This window comes from Protomyctophum bolini (genome assembly GCF_963924005.1).
Source record: "Protomyctophum bolini genome assembly, chromosome: 5".
NCBI lineage: Eukaryota > Metazoa > Chordata > Actinopteri > Myctophiformes > Myctophidae > Protomyctophum > Protomyctophum bolini.
The window spans coordinates 30,159,827-30,181,900 of NC_137866.1; the positions used below are offsets into that span (position 1 = coordinate 30,159,827).

The 22,074-nt window shown below is 44.2% G+C and overlaps 1 protein-coding gene across 1 annotated transcript in view; it reads right to left on the reverse strand.

Moving 5' to 3' along the window:
* Positions 1-278: 278 nt before the first annotated feature.
* LOC308315049 (uncharacterized protein) overlaps positions 279-22,074 on the reverse strand; it is a gene marked incomplete at both ends in the record, with an annotated part of 177,666 nt that continues 155,870 nt past the window's right edge. Inside the window, 12 exon segments of the mRNA XM_080762872.1 lie at positions 279-422; positions 572-715; positions 2,721-2,824; positions 3,021-3,115; positions 6,982-7,203; positions 8,913-8,996; positions 11,348-11,410; positions 12,131-12,199; positions 13,700-13,762; positions 14,074-14,240; positions 18,616-18,681; positions 20,042-20,230. Of these exon segments, the coding sequence (XP_080618998.1) occupies positions 279-422; positions 572-715; positions 2,721-2,824; positions 3,021-3,115; positions 6,982-7,203; positions 8,913-8,996; positions 11,348-11,410; positions 12,131-12,199; positions 13,700-13,762; positions 14,074-14,240; positions 18,616-18,681; positions 20,042-20,230 (1,410 nt within the window).

The window sequence follows — 22,074 nt, forward strand, 5'->3', positions numbered from 1 at the left end:
TTTCTTAGAAAACCTGAATGCCCTTACATGTATTTGTTTTGTTTTTTTTGTATTTTTTTGTGTTTTTGTATTTGAACTTTTCTTCAAACCGTAGAGTCTCTCGACGCCTTCGGTTTTCCCAGCCTCTCACCTCCTCCTCCTCGTCCACCTCCTGCTATAGTGGTGTTTTGGACATAACGCCCCCGCCCCCTCACCTCCTCCTCCTCGTCCACCTCCTGCTATAGTGGTGTTTTGGACATAACGCCCCGCCCCCCTCACCTACTCGTATCAAGGCTCAGTCAGACCTTGATGCCCTTCACCGCCTTGTTGATGCTCTCCAGCAGAGCCTTGTTCTCGGGGCTCTGGAAGCAGTCTTTGTTGGTGTACATGTCGGTCAGCGTGCTCACGTAGCTGTCAAAGTTCTGCTCCGTGATAGGCTCCTGCTGTGAAGGACGCAAAGAAGGAACAAACCCATCTTGACTGAGAATGGCATGGTATAAAACACGGATCGTGAGGTCATTAACGCGCGTGTGTGTGTGTGTGTGTGTGTGTGTGTGTGTGTGCGCGTGCGCGTGTGTGCTTGTGAACTCACCATGTGTGGAAGGCGTATGTTGGCCAGGCTGCGGATAAGGGCGTGGCTCAGGCCCGACAGCTCCATGAACAGGTGCTCGTTCTGCTCTTCGATCATCTTGTTCTCGTGCTCGATGTTCTTCAGGTTCTTCTCCATGGAGCAGATCTGCACACACGCAGCATAGGGGTCAGGGGTCAGCAACATGACGCACAGGTCCGTGGCAAAGACTTGTCCTTGTCCGTGGAAAATTGTTTGATTTGATCTTGGTTTACACACCATTATAATGTTCTTATTTTGATCATAACACCCACTTACTGGATGTCAAGTCTCTTTTCTTCAGAATATGTATGGAAATTATTTACTACGATTATGTGGCACATTAGGAGTCCAACTAGTACTAGTGGTTCTCAAATGTTTTATTTGTACAAATGGTTCGAAAGGATCATTTGGTTCCATTTGTACACACACTCAGAGTTACAGACCTGCAACTCCAAACTAACCAAATCAAAACACAAGCAGACTGAAGAACAGTTTTCTTCCCCAGGCTGTAAGACTGCTTAACAAGCTTAAATGAACATTGAACATTTCCATGGTATTACGGCCTTGTATACTGATCTGAGTTATTTTAATCTTTTTAAAACTTTTAGATTTAGCATCGTTATTTATTTACTGTTTTACTTAAGTGTATTGTGGAGCATCATCCAACCACAATACAGTTTTTCACAATGCTGTACCTGTACATCTGTGTGACAATAAACACCTTGAACCTGTTATGCAGCAAGGGCGAAATCCATCTGAGCCGCCCGACGTGTCGGTCCGTGGTCCGACGCAGCGGTCGCCAGGGCTCTTGGAAACGCCCCCCAGCCACTGCGTTAGTTTTACTGGTTATATCGTTCATAGGTTAGGTTTAGGTATCGTTTTACTGAGGTTAAGGTTAGGGTTAGGTTTAGGTATAGTCTTACTGAGGTAAAACCATGGTAGCGTCAATCATTAGTAGGCTAATCACTCTGAGAAGTGCATGCGTGGATCGAGTTCCTTTTCCCCACAATGGGGTTTTTAACACGCAGTCTCTCTCGCTCTCTCTCTCTCTCTCTCTCTCTCCACCCAGCATGCATGTGCGCGCTGCTGCGCAATGTGAGTAATAATAATAAATTAAAAAATCATTGCGGGCGCGGGAGGGAATGGGGCTGGGCTGAAATTCCACGGGAGCGGGCGGGAGTGGGATCAATAAATCACTCCCGCGCAGGGCTCTACGACCCGTCGGACTTACCAACCGACCCGTCGGACTTACCGACCGCCGCGGTCGGCTCAAATGGATCTCGCCCTCCCTCCTGTTATGGTCATTCAGGGCCATCTATTTGTATGTTTCTGGTAATATTATTGTCCGCTCATTTTGTATGTCCGTGGCAAAAATGGAACTTTGAGGAAAATGTCCACCACACGCCAACATGGCCACATGACCCCTGATGCAGCAGTCAGTGGTGGAAGAAGTGTGTTGTTTTACTCGTTGTTTGTTGAAGTAAAAATAAGCAACGCCAAGAAGCAAAAATACCTAATTGTATGCGGTCATCATAGAGTTAAACAGAGATTTTATTTATTTATCCCACGATTTTGTAACCCATTTTTCACCCCTGTGTCAATTATCTAATGTGATCCTGGGCTCTACACACCCTCCGCCAACCTGGGGAGAGCAACGGACTTGAACTCATGCTTCCTTCTATGCACAAGTGTCCAAGTTGCCCCTTTACACCTGACAGGGGGGAGTTTCCCTGGTTGGACGTAACGCGTGGAAGGAACACGTTATTCCGACCAGATCCTTTCCCCTCCATCAGGCGCCCCGGCTGGCCAGGGGGAGGCAGTTTAGAGACCAGGATTACTGCATGATTCTTGTGAGGGTACCTACCCTCCCTAGGGGACACGGGGAGAACATGCAAACTCTGTGTTTTAACATGTTGTTAAAACACTGTCAACTGTGTCATTCCATCTTCCGTGCAGTTTGTGATTTCACGGTCAATCCCAGAATGTGTGTTTGGGAGGTTAAACGGATCAAAGCAACATCATCGGTACATGAAATGTGAAGGTGACACACACATGCACGCACGCACGTACGCACACACACACACACACACACACACACACACGCGTGCACTGCACACACACACACACACACCTGCGTCTGCAGGTTCACCATGTCCGCCTCCATCTCGTTGTTAGACTCGTTGAGGTCGTTGATCTCCCTGTTGAGCTGCTTGATGTCCTCGTCGTTATCCAGGACTACACAGGTGGGGGAGCAGGCATTACAATACAATACAATACAATACAACACAATACAACACAACACAACACAACACAACACAACACAACACAACACAACAGAATACAATACAATATGAAGGAAACCTCACTCACACGCGTCTGCACACATACGCGTGTGCACACATACGCACGCAGTCACACACGCACAACTCACCATCACTAGCTCTGAACTTGTTGTTCAGGAAGTCCTCTCCAGGGAACTTGGCAGCTTTCTTCTTGGCAAAGGAGGCTCTGGGGCATCCTGACAGGCTGCACACGAGGAGGAGGACACCCAGAGTCACCATTAAATACACCAGAAGGAGGACACCCAGAGTCACCATTAAATACACCAGGAGGACACCCAGAGTCACCATTAAATACACCAGGAGGACACCCAGAGTCACCATTAAATACACCAGGAGGACACCCAGAGTCACCATTAAATACACCAGGAGGACACCCAGAGTCACCATTAAATACACCAGGAGGACACCCAGAGTCACCATTAAATACACCAGGAGGACACCCAGAGTCACCATTAAATACACCAGGAGGAGGACACCCAGAGTCACCATTAAATACACCAGGAGGACACCCAGAGTCACCATTAAATACACGAGGAGGACACCCAGAGTCACCATTAAATACACCAGGAGGACACCCAGAGTCACCATTAAATACACCAGGAGGACACCCAGAGTCACCATTAAATACACCAGGAGGAGGACACCCAGAGTCACCATTAAATACACCAGGAGGACACCCAGAGTCACCATTAAATACACCAGGAGGAGGACACCCAGAGTCACCATTAAATACACGAGGAGGAGGACACCCAGAGTCACCATTAAATACACCAGGAGGACACCCAGAGTCACCATTAAATACACCAGGAGGACACCCAGAGTCACCATTAAATACACGAGGAGGAGGACACCCAGAGTCACCATTAAATACAGCTCTGAAGTTAGTTACACCAGTGTTGTTTTCGTCGACTAAAACTATGATGAAGAATGTTCATCGACTACCTTTTTCCACAGACAAAAACTAAATGGAAACTAAATGAAAACTAAGCTATGATGAGTTGATGACTAAAACTAAGACTATATATACTGACAATTTTGTCCACAGATAAAAACTAGACTAGTGTTAGAAAGGGACTAGTGGACAAGAGATCCTTCATTTTGCACTTTCATTTTACACGCATGCTGAAAAAAGCTAAGCTTGTAGATCGGCTATTTTCAGCAAGTGTAAAATCAGCCATTATGACGCCCAGAGTCACCATTAAATACACGAGGAGGAGGACACCCAGAGTCACCATTAAATACACGAGGAGGACACCCAGAGTCACCATTAAATACACCAGGAGGACACCCAGAGTCACCATTAAATACACCAGGAGGAGGACACCCAGAGTCACCATTAAATACACCAGGAGGACACCCAGAGTCACCATTAAATACACCAGGAGGACACCCAGAGTCACCATTAAATACACCAGGAGGACACCCAGAGTCACCATTAAATACACCAGGAGGACACCCAGAGTCACCATTAAATACACCAGGAGGACACCCAGAGTCACCATTAAATACACCAGGAGGACACCCAGAGTCACCATTAAATACACCAGGAGGACACCCAGAGTCACCATTAAATACACCATGAGGAGGACACCCAGAGTCACCATTAAATACACCAGGAGGACACCCAGAGTCACCATTAAATACACCAGGAGGAGGACACCCAGAGTCACCATTAAATACACCAGGAGGACACCCAGAGTCACCATTAAATACACCAGGAGGAGGACACCCAGAGTCACCATTAAATACACGAGGAGGAGGACACCCAGAGTCACCATTAAATACACCAGGAGGACACCCAGAGTCACCATTAAATACACCAGGAGGACACCCAGAGTCACCATTAAATACACGAGGAGGAGGACACCCAGAGTCACCATTAAATACACGAGGAGGACACCCAGAGTCACCATTAAATACACGAGGAGGAGGACACCCAGAGTCACCATTAAATACACCAGGAGGACACCCAGAGTCACCATTAAATACACCAGGAGGACACCCAGAGTCACCATTAAATACACGAGGAGGAGGACACCCAGAGTCACCATTAAATACACGAGGAGGACACCCAGAGTCACCATTAAATACACGAGGAGGAGGACACCCAGAGTCACCATTAAATACAGCTCTGAAGTTAGTTACACCAGTGTTGTTTTCGTCGACTAAAACTATGATGAAGAATGTTCATCGACTACCTTTTTCCACAGACAAAAACTAAATGGAAACTAAATGAAAACTAAGCTATGATGAGTTGATGACTAAAACTAAGACTATATATACTGACAATTTTGTCCACAGATAAAAACTAGACTAGTGTTAGGAAGGGACTAGTGGACAAGAGATCCTTCATTTTGCACTTTCATTTTACACGCATGCTGAAAAAAGCTAAGCTTGTAGATCGGCTATTTTCAGCAAGTGTAAAATCAGCCATTATGACGGCATAAGGCCCGCCAAGATACATTTTAGTCGACTAAATCAATTGTAGATTTAGTGAATCCACTTGCAGACTGGCTGTTGATATTGGGCAATTTTTTTATAGGGGTTTCTTGTGACCCTATCATTAACATCCTATGGCAGGCAAAAATGGCAGGCAAAAAAGTAGCACGTAACATGTCAAACTATAGGGGGTTTTCATGATTCTGAATCCAAGCATTCGTTTTGCACAAAATACATTCCTTGGGCTAAAAACAGCCATAGCCACTTTCCCAAAAAGTGCTGACCTCATCACATTTGTCATGACGTCTATGGCTGTTTTTAGCCCAAGGAGTGAGTGTTTTTTGTGCAAAACTAATGCTTGGAATGGATTCAGAATAATTACAATTTTGCCTGCCATAGGATGTTAATAAAATAAAATAAAAGCCCAATACTAACAGCCGGTCAGCAAGTGGATTCATGAATGTATATAGACAATACTTTAGGCCAATAAAAAAGACTATATACCAAATGTCCCACTTTAAACAAAAGAAGCCTGTCGGCTGCCGGACTATACTGTATAACACCCTGTTCCCTTTCATTTGGAGACCGGTTAGGAGTCAGACACACAAACCACATAGACCGGTTAGGAGTCAGACACACAAACCACACAGACCCGTTAGGAGTCAGACACACAAACCACATAGACCCGTTAGGAGTCAGACACACAAACCACATAGACCCGTTAGGAGTCAGACACACAAACCACATAGACCCGTTAGGAGTCAGACACACAAACCACACAGACCCGTTAGGAGTCAGACACACAAACCACATAGACCCGTTAGGAGTCAGACACACAAACCACACAGACCCGTTAGGAGTCAGACACACAAACCACATAGACCCGTTAGGAGTCAGACACACAAACCAAAAACACACATTGCTGGGTGTCAAACGTCTGAAGCCGTCAATCGTGCTGCCCAATTATACCAACTATACTTTCAAACTAGAGGCCATAATCCAGGATTCCCCAATTAGTTTTCACCATGGGCCAGACAGATGGTCCTCGCGGGCCTACAGTATAGGGTATGCGCATGCATAAAGTGAATAGCAGATCGAGTGGCAAAGTTAATTTAACGTTGTTTAAAGTAATTTAATGCAATCAAAATAAGACTTTTCTGTTTGGATGTATGGGCTGTCAATGCCAGAAAGTTTGTTTTTTTGCCACACAGTAGGCATTCCCGCATAACTTCCGGGTGTGATGATGATGTCACGCGCATACCCTCTATTGGGGAGTCTCATAATAACTCGCCTGCGGTGTGTGAGGAAGCTTCCGTTAGGCTATAGTTCCATTATTGCTGGGCTGAGAGTGGTACCTGCGGTGTGTGAGGAAACTTCCGTTAGGCTATAGTTCCATTATTGCTGGGCTGAGAGTGGTACCTGCGGTGTGTGAGGAAACTTCCGTTAGGCTATAGTTCCATTATTGCTGGGCTGAGAGTGGTACCTGCGGTGTGTGAGGAAACTTCCGTTAGGCTATAGTTCCATTATTGCTGGGCTGAGAGTGGTACCTGCGGTGTGTGAGGAAACTTCCGTTAGGCTATAGTTCCATTATTGCTGGGCTGAGAGTGGTACCTGCGGTGTGTGAGGAAGCTTCCGTTGGCGTGACCGGAGCCGTCGCAGCTCGGCGTGGGGCAGGTCGGCCCCTCCGTCTTGAAGGCTTTCCAGGAGAAAGGCGTGCCGTTCAGAAGGCCCTCCTTCTGCCTGCGGGCAGCCAGGGGACAGCCGTAGGCACTGCGGTGGGTGGCGTACTTCCCGCTGATGTGGCCCAGGCTGTCGCAGCCTGGCACCGGACACCTGCTGCAGGAGGGCGTGGCGGGGGGAAAAGGGAGAGGAAGAGGCAAAACGGGGCAGAGGGAGGGAGGGAGGGAGGGACAAGGAAGGGAGGGACGAGGAAGGGAGGTCGAAATGGAAGGACAGAGGGCCCGGGAGAAGAAAGAAACAGAGTTAGACGAGAAGGAAACCGCTCGTGCAGGATGTATAGAAAGTTGAGGATATTTCATCAGAGGCCGTGTAGCTACACATGTCAGGTGGAAGGATGCTGCGGTCATATATAGTGTCATTTTTCTACATGCGCAGATAGCATATATCTAAATGACGGAGCGGTTGCACAAAAAACTTATTTTTTGTTGAATTATTCATGACAAAGTTGTATACAGTATGTATATCCATAACATAAACAAGCGGCACGCTAACAATTCAATAGTTCTTTGTTTCAATCATTTTGTTATTATTATTTGTCAAATACACTAGTTTGTAACTCTATACCGTCATATGCATACATCTGTCGCGCAAATTATCAAAACATTAGAAAGTAGCCTAGCCGGCATTGTGAAAATATAATAATAAATAATAATAATAATAATAATAATAGTAATAATAATAATAGTATTGTCTGCTAGCGTGCTGCTTGCTTATTTTATGGACATACATACTGTTTAACATACTTTTACATCTTTGTAATTCAACAAAAAATACTTATAACTCACACAAATAAATTGCATTAAACAGTGCTGCCGGGCGGGTTTTTGCGCAACCGCTCCGTCATTTAGATATATGCGCGCAGATAGCCTACATTACTGCAACGTGTGGGGATCAGCCATTTCTGGGACACAGTGGTGGAAAGTAAATGCAAGGACACTTTGGCAGAGGTTCGGTTATACCTTGTCAGGATGTAACTAGTCCAATTGGCGACACACATTTATATTGTGCAGTTGATTGGAAAACAACTATACATTTATTGTTATAGTTACTGTACTGTACTATTGAATTAGTTAGATATATATTTTTTTTAATACGTAAGTATTCATGCAAATTTGACAGAGCGACTTTGATTGACCCAAAGTATAGTGGAGTAACATTTTGACCAGGAGTATCTACACTGGAGTCGATGTGTCCACCCAGTGGCGTGCACAGACATTTAGAGGGTGCAGGTGCTCTAGCACCACCTAGTGTCTATCTGTGCACGCCACTGTGTCCACCACTGCAGAAACCAGAGCTAGAATAATCAAGCATAGATACAGAGCACGGTGTGCTTCCATTATAAGCCTTTTGACTCGACCACATTTTGTGAGAATGTTGGACTTGAAGGATGAAACCCGTTCATGCGATACAGTATATCTCATGTATTGGTGATCTAGGCTGCAATACTCTACCATGAACTACAGTCAAAAAAGAGTCAGCCTGTGATATTTCCCGTCAAATTCCATAAATTAGAAGAAAATAAGTAGTAGTGAAAATAGCCGATCTACAAGCTCACAACGCGACGCATTGTGAGCTTGTTGCTCTGCTATTTACAGTACAGTAGGGTCCCCCGGGCAAACGTCTAATCTCTCTTTGGGGTCATGGGGATAAAACGTTTTAGGAACCACAGCCATAACTGGAGACCATCCAAGTAAACTATACCCGTTTGTCTATTGCATTTTGTTTTTACTTTTTCTTTTACCGTCAATCTCACTATAAAGCAGAGCATTATGGGACGTGGCTTGTCTGAGCGGGGTACGAACTTTAAGAGCTCTGGGTCCTCTTGGTTGTCCTTGGTAGGAGTTGTTTTAATCCCACTTTTCTTGGCACGCGGGCACCCAGACAAACTGAAAACAAGAAAGTATGGAGTTGATAACATTGGGGTTGGAAATAAATAAATAAAAAGCTGTTGTCTTTAACTGGTTTATATTAGTGGCTATAGGACATGCCGGTAGCGTGGCATTGATTCGACCTCCCGTTAGTTCCACCATTACTAACCCATTACATTACCCCACCATTACAACCATTACTAACCCTAGAGAAACCTAACCTAAACATAACCGCAAGCATAGGAGCAGCGCATGTTGGCCAACCTTAATGCATGTTGGCCAACCTTAATGCATGTTGGCCAACCTTAAAGCATGTTGGCCAACCTTAATGCATGTTGTCCAACCTTAATGCATGTTGGCCAACCTTAATGTATGTTGGCCAACCTTAATGTATGTTGGCCAACATTAATGCATGTTGGCCAACCTTAATGCATGTTGGCCAACCTTAATGTATGTTGGCCAACCTTAATGCATGTTGGCCAACATTAATGCATGTTGGCCAACCTTAATGTATGTTGGCCAACCTTAATGCATGTTGGCCAACATTAATGCATGTTGGCCAACCTTAATGCATGTTGGCCAACCTTAATGCATGTTGGCCAACATTAATACATGTTGGCCAACCTTAATGCATGTTGGCCAACCTTAATGCATGTTGGCCCACCTTAATGCATGTTGGCCAACCTTAATGCATGTTGTCCAACCTTAATGCATGTTGGCCAACCTTAATGTATGTTGGCCAACCTTAATGCATGTTGGCCAACCTTAATGCATGTTGGCCAACCTTAATACATGGTGGCCAACATTAATGTATGTTGGCCAACCGTAATGCATGTTGGCCAACCTTAATGCATGTTGGCCAACCGTAATGCATGTTTGCCAACCTTAATGCATGTTGGCCAACCTTAACGCATGTTTGCCAACCTTAATGCATGTTGGCCAACCTTAATGCATGTTGGCCAACCTTAATGCATGTTGGCCAACCGTAATGCATGTTGGCCAACCTTAATGCATGTTGGCCAACCTTAATGCATGTTGGCCAACCTTAATGCATGTTGGCCAACCTTAATGCATGTTGGCCAACCGTAATGCATGTTGGCCAACCTTAATGTATGTTGGCCAACCTTAATGCATGTTGGCCAACCTTAATGCATGTTTGCCAACATTAATGCATGTTGGCCAACCTTAATGCATGTTTGCCAACATTAATGCATGTTGGCCAACATTAATGTATGTTGGCCAACCTTAATGCATGTTTGCCAACCTTAATGCATGTTTGCCAACATTAATGCATGTTGGCCAACCTTAATGCATGTTTGCCAACCTTAATGCATGTTTGCCAACATTAATGCATGTTGGCCAACCTTAATGCATGTTTGCCAACCTTAATACATGTTTGCCAACCTTAATGCATGTGGGCCTACATTAATGCATGTTTGCCAACCTTAATGCATGTTTGCCAACCTTAATGCATGTTGGCCAACCTTAATGCATGTTGGCCAACCTTAATGCATGTTGGCCAACCTTAATGCATGTTTGCCAACCTTAATGCATGTTCACCAACATTAATGCATGTTTGCCAACCTTAATGCATGTTCACCAACATTAATGCATGTTTGCCAACCTTAATACATGTTGGCCAACCTTAATGCATGTTTGCCAACCTTAATGCATGTTCACCAACATTAATGCATGTTTGCCAACCTTAATGCATGTTAGCCAACATTAATGCATGTTGGCCAACCTTAATGCATGTTAGCCAACCTTAATGCATGTTGGCCAACATTAATGCATGTTTGCCAACCTTAATACATGTTGGCCAACCTTAATGCATGTTTGCCAACCTTAATGCATGTTCACCAACATTAATGCATGTTTGCCAACCTTAATGCATGTTCACCAACATTAATGCATGTTTGCCAACCTTAATGCATGGTGGAACTAATGGGAGGTGGAACCAATGGGCAGCCCCCGACATGCCTCGACAGAGGGAGGCCCTAGCCAGTACACCGACAAAGGTTGCTGAAAAATAAATAAATAAATCATATAAATAAAAAATGGGATAACAATGACTATTCAACGACAACACTAAATAGGATACCATGGACAAATACGGTGGGAATGTATGCCTGTGTGTGGCCTCTTATCTAACGCTAACATGATCTGTCTCTAGACTTCACTGGCTGTGTGTGTGTGTGTGTGTGTGTGTGTGCATGCGTGCGTGCGTTCGTGCGTGCGTGCGTGCGTGCGTGCGTGCGTGCGTGCGTGCGTGCGTGCGTGCGTGCGTTTATGTGGGATTCTGTATGTGTTTGTGTAGTTGGTCTTTTTGCTGTTTGCTCGGTAGAGGGGGGGGGGGGGGGGTGGGTTACCTTCTGTGGGAGGAGTAGTTTCCTGTGATATGACCCGAGCCGTCACATCCCAGAGTGGGGCATCTGGGGGGAATAGCAGAGCAATGTTTTTAGCTCCTCACACCGCTCAATGTCCACCATCGACTTTTATTTAACCCGACGTGCAGGCAAATGACACGGTGGGGCGTTGGGACGTTTTGATGGTGGTGGAGTTATGGAGCTGTGGATTAGTGTTACACAGGGCTTCATGGAAAGACTCATGCCGAAGCAATGTGTTAGAGTTAAAGTTACTCAGGGATTCTGTTGGAGTAGATGGTTGCAGAGCAGCTTTTGGGGTCAATTCACTTTCAGTTGGAACAATGTAAGTCGCTCTGGATTTTAAGAGCGTCTGCTAAATGCCTAAATTGTAAATTGATCCATCCATCCATCCATCCATCTGAATGCGCTGCACTGCCACCCTCCCTTTTAAATTGGCAGTGGAGACGAACAGAGAGTGAATTGAGTCCGAGGAGCGCTTGCTTGCTTGCAGAGGGAAAAACACCGCAACAGATGCGATGGGAGGCAAGAGGCGGCGGCAGCCAGCCAGCCAGCGTGACAATGGGAAAGTAAATGTCAGCAGAAACACGCTCCATTGTGCTGTGTGTGTGGTGTGTTCGGCGGTGATGGAGGAGTCGGTGGCAGTTACACATTTGAAGTGGCAGTGGAGAAAAAGACAGCAAAAAGAGTAGGAGAGAGAGAGAGAGAGAGAGAGAGAGAGAGAGAGAGAGAGAGAGAGAGAGAGAGAGAGAAAGAGAGCAGACATACTTGAGTTCAGCAGTGTGGGCCGCCATGAGGGACCGCAGGCTCTTATCAGCGAGAGGACACCCAGACAGACTGACGGACGGACAGAGGAGGAGGGAGAGAGACAGAGACAGACAGAGAGAAAGAGAGGGGGGGAAGAGAGAAGAATACAAAAGGGAGAAGAGAGTATAAAAGAAGTATATATGCAGCAAAACATATGGGAGGAGAGAGAGAGAGAGTGGGAGGAAAATAGAGGCAAAGGAGAACGACAGAGTTAAGACAGAGAGAGAGAGAGAGAGAGAGAGAGAGAGAGAGAGGTGGGGGGGGAAGGAAAGTGAGTGAATGTGAAGGAGTTGAAAAGAAAGAGAGAGAAAAAAACCCATGAGTGAAGGGAAAAAGAATCAGGAATGCACGGCATACCAAGGTCGTTTATATATGAAGGAGAAGGATGGACAGCCAGAAGAAGTATATAGACGGTAAATTACTGATGCATATCAAAGTCATATTCACGCCACGCTGTAAAATCCTGAGCGCAACGTTAACTCAGTGAGTGAGTGGACAAGTGGAACCAAATGGACCCACCAAGGGTCCATTTGGTTCCACGTGTACACCCTCTCAGAGTGATATTAACACTCCGGACTTTACTGTGTATACATTATTGACTCCGGAATGCTGGGGGTCAAATGGAATTATGTGAAATATAAGTGGTTTTTGCCTCATTTGGATTCTGGTACAATGCAATATAAGTCTCACCCCAACATACGATTTGTATACATACATACACACTATTACGTGCATACATTATTACGTGCAATATGTTTGTTTACGTGCGCACGTGTGTGCGTGTGTGCACATGTGTGTGTTATTGTTTTTAATTAATTCATTTAATTTGATGTATTATGCATTCCTCTGTATGGAAATGCCAACAACCATGTCCCCCCTGGCCAGAGGAGAGGATGGTTGTGCTTCAGCCACAGCCCTATATTATATATACATATACATATATATATATATATATATATATATATATATCAAAAAATAGAGAAAAACCTTCCAAGGAAGGGACTGCACACTCCAGGGAACAGAGACGGACAACTTACTGCATCATTTATTAGCTTATTTATTAGTGCTAATAAATAAGTTTGATGCAGTAAGTTGTTCGTCTCTGTTCCCTGGAGTGTGCAGTCCCTTCCTTGGAAGGTTTTTCTCTTTTTTGATGTCTATGCCTGCTAACTAGACTTGCACCTCCTACGGGTCTTTTTGGATGTGCAGGAGTCCCTTTTTTTTGTCTCATATATATATATATATATATATATACAGTGAGCACATGTACTGTTTTCATGCCATATGCCATGCAGTCTTTCCTTTTGGACATTTTGGACATGTTCACTCCCATCATAAACTGGGACAACCCGGGCCTGGCGGAGATACAGTTCACTGAGACCCCTTTTCCACCGGCCGGGTCAGTTCTTTTTGGTTGCCAGAGCTCCGAAATTGGAATGTTAATTCATTATGAATTGATTGGGCAAAACTACACCTATTTATTCATTCTGCATACTGTTAATAAATAATTCAATCAATCAATCAATATACCTGCGATGAGATGCATAGTTTCCGGTGATGTGGCCACTGCCGTCGCAGCCGGGCGTGGGACACCTGGAGATAAGGACACATGCAGAGAGAGAGAGAGAGACGCCCAGGAAGAGGAAAGCAGTGAGACGGAAGCACCAACAGTGGTGGAGAAAAACAAAGGTACTCAGATTCTCAGAAGTACAGCAATACAGTAATACTGTTAAGAATTAGTATCTAGTTTTTATTTGTTGATGAAATTGTCAGTATATGTACTGTAGTCTTAGTTTTAGTCAGTGTATAGCTTATTTACTTTCTGTGAAAAAAGCTGAAGTCGACGGACATTTTAGTTTCAGTCGACAAAAAAAATCGACCCACGCAGTCGGTCGGTCACTTACAAGAGCAGGTCCTTCTTGGGGTCCTTGGAGCAGGAGTTGGAGAGGAACTTGACCTTGAAATTTGGGCTGGTGACCTCTCCGGGGTACTTCCTGTCCTCCAGACCGTCCTGCATCATGTCGCCGTCCTCAGGGTCGGACGAGGCGAACGAGTGGCCCGTGTGTTCCATCTGGACGGGGAGAGAGAGAGAGAGAGAGAGAGAGGAAGACGTACTTGAGCAGTGTTGTTTTTGGCAGCAAATTTTGATTTTAGTTTTAGTCATAGTCTCTTGAATAGTTTTCATTTAGTTTTAGTCACATTTTTGTCACCTGGAATGTTTTAGTGTCAACTAAATGTCATAAGATTTTAGTCGACTAAAGCTAGTTGATTTAGTCGACTAAAATCCGATCTACAAGCCCACAACGGGCTATGTCGTTTATTTTCAGAAATGGTCTATTTTCTAAAATTGTAAAATTACTTATACTGGATCTCTGGTCCACTAGCCCCCTTGTTGACGAAATTGTCAGTATATTTAGTCACCATAGCTTAGTTTTCATTTAGTTTCCATTTAGTTTTCGACAGTGGAAAAAGGTAGTTGACGAACATTTTTCGTCTTAGTTTTAGTCGACGAAATCAACACTGATGATGAGACACGAATAGAACCGCAACATTAGCAGTGATGGAAAAGTACTCAATTGTTTTACTTGTATAAAAAGTATCAACAGAGCGTCACAGTCCCGCCCCCTTTCATGACGACGACAGGCCCAGGAAATAATTCACCATTCATTTCCCCCATAGACATTTCAAAAAGTATTTATTTAAAGATCTGTAAACCTCGGACAAAGCCAACTCGGATCATGACAAATCAACACAATATTTTGGGTCGAACAAATAATTAAAAGTGTTGTACCATGCCCTTCTTTCTAATTGAATTACGTGTTTATGAACTTAAACAAAATTATGGATTGGGGCTTTTAATTCAACTCTGAGAGTGCACATTTCTTGCACACGTTCTGAGTTGCAAATGGATAGAATAGCACGGTGACTTTACTTGTATACGAGAGAGGAACATGAGTGAACTACCGTGCACACAGATCATGCTCTCCTCCTATCCCTCCGTTTGAATTCTTTGTGGACAAGCGGTGCTCCAAACGCAGTGTGTGTGTGTGTGTGTGTGTGTGTGTGTGTGTGTGTGTGTGTGTGTGTGTGTGTGTCTTCATCAAAAATTTATATTCAAGGTTCTTTGTATTTCTTTTTGAAAAAAGTTCAAAGGAGCGTAAATTTGCATATTGCCAAAGACAGGATGGTGCAACGCACCTGACACACACACCACCTTCTGATGCGCAGTGTTATGAACCGTACATCCACTCCTATTTCGCTGAGTTACAATGAATAAAGGAAAGAGGAGAAGCAGTCTAGGACACATCATGGCTGGGAAATACGATCGGGCAGAACTTATAGAAACATGTGCAAAGTGGAAATGAATTTCCGGACAGCTGGGATTTTCGACGAACATTCTTGTCGTGACATTTCAGCAAAACATGCCGTTCATGGAAATACAAGACCTATATTGTTGCACACAGGTCCTGCGCTTAGAATCTATTCGCACGTCGAAACACGAGCACTTTAAACGCCTGCGCCTGGTTTGCAAGATATAGTATTCAGACAAAATGCAAAAAGTGTGTTTTAAAGAAGACGCTGGGGAGATATCGAGAGTCAGTCATGTCACGATCCATGGGATCCATGTTTTTAATTTATTCTGTTTTATCGTGCAACCTAGGATTTATACTGTAGGTCAAAAACATTCCTATTTGTAATGTCTTCCATGTGCATGCTCCATTAGGTCCAGCAGTATCTGAGATTATAGCTGCACACATGGATGGATGGAAACAACCTCCCTGCATGTCGACATCAGAGCGAAGACAATTCAACTATGTCTTTCAGCGTATACTTCCAAATGTACTCTGAAAGCGTCAAAGATCTGACCTAAAGCTGCACTTCAATGATGAAAGTTGGAGGTTGGAGGTAGTTGTACTTGTTGACAAGTAGTACTGTTTCAAGCTCATAAGCACAACGAATCCCCTGATCAAGAGGCCACTGCCTGGTTGCATATAGAGCGCTGCAGTCCCGCCCCCTAACAGGGCCCAGGAAATTATTCCTGTTCATTTTCCTCGTAGACATTTGGTTTCATTTTACACTCTAGAGAGTTAAATTATTGCTAAACATCTGCATTACTTAATTTACAAGAAGTCTATATACAATTAGAGAATGTAGAAGAATTGTTATTTTGATCAAAGTTTGCCTTAATGGTACTAACATCAATACAGTCTTGGGTCTGAGAGGCTAGATCTAATTGAATGGTGGTCCGTGGCTCAAATGGCAATTGAATAGTGGATGAAAACGGTTGAAAACCACTGACGTAGGAGACAACCAAGTGTTTGCTGCATGCTTTTAAGGGCCACTTCACCCCTTTGCAAAAAACAAACAAACAAACAACATTATTTTAATTGAATTTCGAACACTTTCCTGAAAATCATGACAATTTTCTGAAAAAATCCTCATGTTTCTACTGTATATCAATGGTTCTCAATATTTCATGTCTGGCCATCTCGCCTGGTGACACGCTCCATACATGGCCAAAACAGAATTCATTCCATATGTTGATCTGACCTCGTCTGACCTCATCAAACCCAGACACTTTCCACGATGCCACACTTAGATCTCCATATATGGAGCTGACCTGTTCTGACATTTCATATGTTGATCTGACCTCATCAAACCCTGTACACTCAGGACACTCTCCATATATGGCCAGACCTCATCAAACCCTGTACACTCAAGACACTGCCCCCGCTGTCACCCTTAGATCTCCATATATGGAGCTGACATTCCATATGTTGATCTGACCTCATAAATGCTGTACACTCTTCTAACCCCTCCAGTCTGGCTAGAGCTCACCACAGCACGGAGACTGACATGATCTCCTCATGGCTGCTGACTCAGGCAACATTAGTCTCCTGATTCTTTTGGATCTCTCTGCAGCTTTCGACACCGTCTCCCATTCCATCCTCCTTAACGGCCTTTCCACCCACCTTGGACTCACCGGATCCGTTCTCTCCTGGTTCCACTCATATCTGTCCAACAGGCAGCAGTTTGTCTCCATCAATGGATCCAGCTCCCACCATGCCCCAGTTAACCATGGAGTAAAACAAGGCTCTGTACTTGGCCCCATCCTTTTCACCATTTACATTTGACCGAGCGTCAGATCATCCGCTAACATGATCTACGGTTCCACTGCTATGCTGATGATACACAGCTGTATGCTCCCCCCACAGTCCATTGTCAACTGCCTTCATGAAATAAAGACCAACCTCCTCAAACTCAACAGCAAGAAAACAGAGCTCATGATCATGGGTCCCAAGATGCAACTTGAGAAGATAGGACATTTTCTTCTCCAGGTGGATGGCTGTTCCATCTCTCCATCCCCTGAAGTGCGCAACCTGCGTGTCATCCTGGACTCTACCCTCTCCTTTCAATCCCACATCAAATCTGTTACTAAATCTGCCTTCTTCCACCTCAAAAACATTTCCAGACTTTCGGCCTCCCAAACAAGGCCCTTGACAGATTGCAGTACGTGCAAAACTCGTCTGCCAGAGTGCTCACCCGTACACAACGCTGGCAGCACATCACCACCACCCTCAAACGCATCCACTGGCTCCCGGTTACATTCCGCATCAACTACAAACTTCTCCTCCTCACCTACAAATCCCTCCATGCCCTTTCCCCACAGTATCTGACAGACCTCCTCAAGGACTACACCCCTGAACGGAACCTGAGGTCTTCGGACATGGAACTCCTCACCATGTGTCATGCGAAAAAGCGGACCCTTGGCGATAGAACATTCTATGTGGCAGCCCCTGCCCTCTGCAACTCTCTCCCCTTGGAGATTCGCCAGACTCCTACATTGGACGCTTTCAAGTCTGCACTGAAGAGACATTTGTTTACTCAGGCTTTGGGCAATTAGTTTGTTTGTTTTGTTTTCTGTTTTTCTGTTTTGTAAAGCGTCCTTGGGTTTCTTGAAAGGCTCTATATAAATTAAAGTTATTATTATTATTAAGACACGCTCCATATTATGGCTATGGCCAGTACATAATTCATTCCATTTGGTGATCTGACAAAGTGCCAGCGCTCGCCCATGCAGCAGTCTGCCGTCACCCAGGTGGATGCGTGCAAGCCACCTCGCCCTTTTAGGTCGCTTCTCGCCCTCATAAAGCCCACATCCACGTATGATAACAGCATCCTAAGGTTAGCAAGGAATATCACCTCTAATACTATAGCCATGTTTTGAATGGAGAGTATAGGTTGCTGCCTTCAGGAAGGAGATATGGTGTACCAGCATACAATAAGGTCAGACTGAAGAAGTATTTTGTCCATCAGTCGACTTTGAGGCTTAGTCAAATGTGTGTATATGTGTTGCATATAAGGCCGCTGGGCCGCAAGACACATTTCAGTGCAAACTGACAATAAAGTACTATATCATTGAATGCACTGTATGTGACGCTGACCTCATCGGCTTCCTCCTCGCGCTGGCGGTTGGGTTTGGTGTAGTCCAGCGGGCCCTCCCACTCCTCCTGTTTGTAGACATGCAGGGAATGTTAGAAAATACCCTGCACTTATAGGGGAAATACCCTGCACTTATAGGGGAAAATACCCTGCACTTTTAGGGGAAATACCCTGCACTTATAGGGGGAAATACCCTGCACTTATAGGGGGAAATACCCTGCACTTATAGGGGGAAATACCCTGCACTTATAGGGGGAAATACCCTGCACTTATAGGGGAAAATACCCTGCACTTATAGGGGGAAATACCCTGCACTTATAGGGGGAAATACCCTGCACTTATAGGGGAAAATACCCTGCACTTATAGGGGGAAATACCCTGCACTTATAGGGGGAAATACCCTGCACTTATAGGGGAAAATACCCTGCACTTATAGGGGGAAATACCCTGCACTTATAGGGGGAAATACCCTGCACTTATAGGGGGAAATACCCTGCACTTTTAGGGGGAAATACCCTGCACTTATAGGGGGAAATACCCTGCACTTTTAGGGGGAAATACCCTGCACTTTTAGGGGGAAATACCCTGCACTTTTAGGGGGAAATACCCTGCACTTTTAGGGGGAAATACCCTGCACTTATAGGGGAAAATACCCTGCACTTTTAGGGGGAATACCCTGCACTTTTAGGGGGAAATACCCTGCACTTATAGGTGAAAATACCCTGCACATATAGGGGAAATGGTGGAAATAAGGGATCTACAAGCTCTCAACATCGTGCTGCGATGCGTTGAGAGCTTGTAGATCCGTTATTTTTTGAGTGGCGGTAGCCCCTCCTATATATAGCTTTTGTCCCCACACATCAACATATTTGCCATTGACAATGAAAGGAGAAATTAGGTCAAATGTCCGCCAAATTATGACGTAAGTTTGTGGCAACACGAACATTAAATGCCATTGACAATGAATGGAAAATGTACATAATATGTAGACGAGCAAGGTGGCTATTCCGGTCCTACACAAAGTTAATTTCCCATTGACAATGAAGCAATAGACAATTAGAGCAAATAGACATGTTACGTCATGATGATAAGAGCGCCCCTCACTTCACACATTTTTTTCTCGTAAACAGCTGTAGTGTGGATTCTGTCTGAACACAAACATCAAATGCCATTATGGATGGAGAATTTACGTCATATGCAAATCGGTAGTTTTGTCCGACACAATTGACAATGAATGGAGAATGTACATACTGTAATATGTATCGAGCAAAATGGCTATTTCGGTCCTACACAAATTAAATTCCCATTGACAATGAAGCAATTAGACAATTAGAGCAAATAGACATGTTACGTCATGATGCCCCTCACTTTTCTTTTTCTTATTTTTTACAGATGGGTAAAATGGCAGTCTAATGTGTGGACACGTGCCTGCTTGTAGGGGTGTCCTGCGTGCGGCGACGTCATGCCGTGGTGAAGGGAGGACGAGGACGAGGAGGACGAGGGGTCCGGGGATCGGACCCCGGGGCTGGCGCCGGCCGACAGGCTGCCCTCGCGCTTAATGGGCTTCTTCATGCTCAGGTCCAGAGTGCCGTTCTCGTCCACCTCGATGTCCGTGTCCTGGAGAGAGAGAGAGAGAGAGAGAGAGAGAGAGAGAGAGAGAGAGAGAGAGTGTGTTAGTTATATCATCATGCAGAAAATAACAGTGATGGAGGGGCGCACGCTGGCCAATTGGTCCAGGTTGTAATGCCACATATAGGCTTTGGCCTGACATTGCTGACACGTGTTCGATAGGCATGTAACGATATATCGATATATATCGATATTAATCCCGACGATATAAATCGATTTATTTAAATAAAAAAACCAACATATTTTCAGATGGGGGTCGGCGGCCAATTACAGATATTTCTGGGGGTCCTTGACATGAAAAAGGTTGAGCACCACTGACATAGAAACATGAAGTTTTTCAGAAAACTGGATTTAGAAGCCATTTTTGTAGAATCTGTCAGCACTACTGTACTACTCTATTGTGTTTTTTATTCTAGTTTATTTTGCTATAGCTTTAGTTATAATAATAATTTCTTCTTCCGTTTTCTACATGAATATAAACTAAAAGAGAATTAAAAGTGAGGATTACAGAACATAACAGCATGTGGCTAGACACTTTAACGAGGTGGGACATAAAATGTGCTCTCTTAGGTTCAGGGTTTAGAGGCTGTTCAGCCCTTAAAAAGAGGAGGGGACCGTGAAAAACTGCTGTTACAGAGAGTAGCGTGGTATATACACACCTTACAAACTGAACACCCGGAAGGGCTCAATGAGGAATTACTACTAAGATGTTTTTTATAATACCTTTTCTAATAATATTTCAGAGCATGGTGTAAAATCTGAGTCTGTCTTTATAGAGGGGTCTTAGAGACCTGCACAGGTCAGATTTGTGGTTTATAATGTTTCCAATAAGGATCTTAAAACAGTGCCAATATATTGTATGTGGTTTTCTTGTTTTCTTGTTGTGATACAATTCTCCTAATGGAAATAACTTATAGAACTAATGATTTATTGATGTAATGATGATGTATATCGTGCACCTGGACCGTTTAGTGAAACGCACCCAGGTCCCCTTTATAAGTGACACAGAAACATTGTTGTCTAGATTAGAGTTGAAGAAATAAAACAAGAATCCTGACGGATAACGTGAGTGCTGTATTTGTTCCTTCACTACATGAATATAACCACATTATAACCATATAAAAGGAAATGGGAGTTAAATGCTGCAATTTGTAACAATGGCAAAATATGACTCCTAACGTCATTGAAGTGGGACTAATCAAATATCCCTGGGACTCATCTAAAAGACCATCCCTGCATCCCGGGACTCATTACATTGAAAACCTATTTACATCACTGCTGTATACTACTACAGCCTGCATCTCCTGCATGAATCACAACACAAGGGATGACATGAAGCAACATTGGATTGGATAATAAATAAATATGGCGGGTGAACCGTGAGTAAATATAAATGTTCCGATCAGAAGGTCAACCTCCACCACCACCACAGCCTTTTGTTTATTATATAATGCACGGACGTACTGTATACAAATAGTTGTAAACGGCTGCAGGGTAAAGGCAGCGTGATTCACTCCGACGTGGTGGTGAGTCAGACAGACGTGCATGTTGTGATGATTGCTTTAATTAGCCTCTTAAAGACATTTGGACGCAACATCGTGCAAACATTAAACCATTCTGGACGGGAAACCCCTTTTGCAAATATAGATAATTGTGGCGCTCCTTGACATGAAATAGTTTGAGAACAACTGATATAGAAATAGAGGGTTTTTCAGAAAACTGTCAGGATTTAGAAGCCATTTGTAGAAACGATATCAGGTCTAAATGGGTTAATATGCATGCACACAATACATACTTATAGTGTACACTTACAGTACATGCAAAAGAACAGC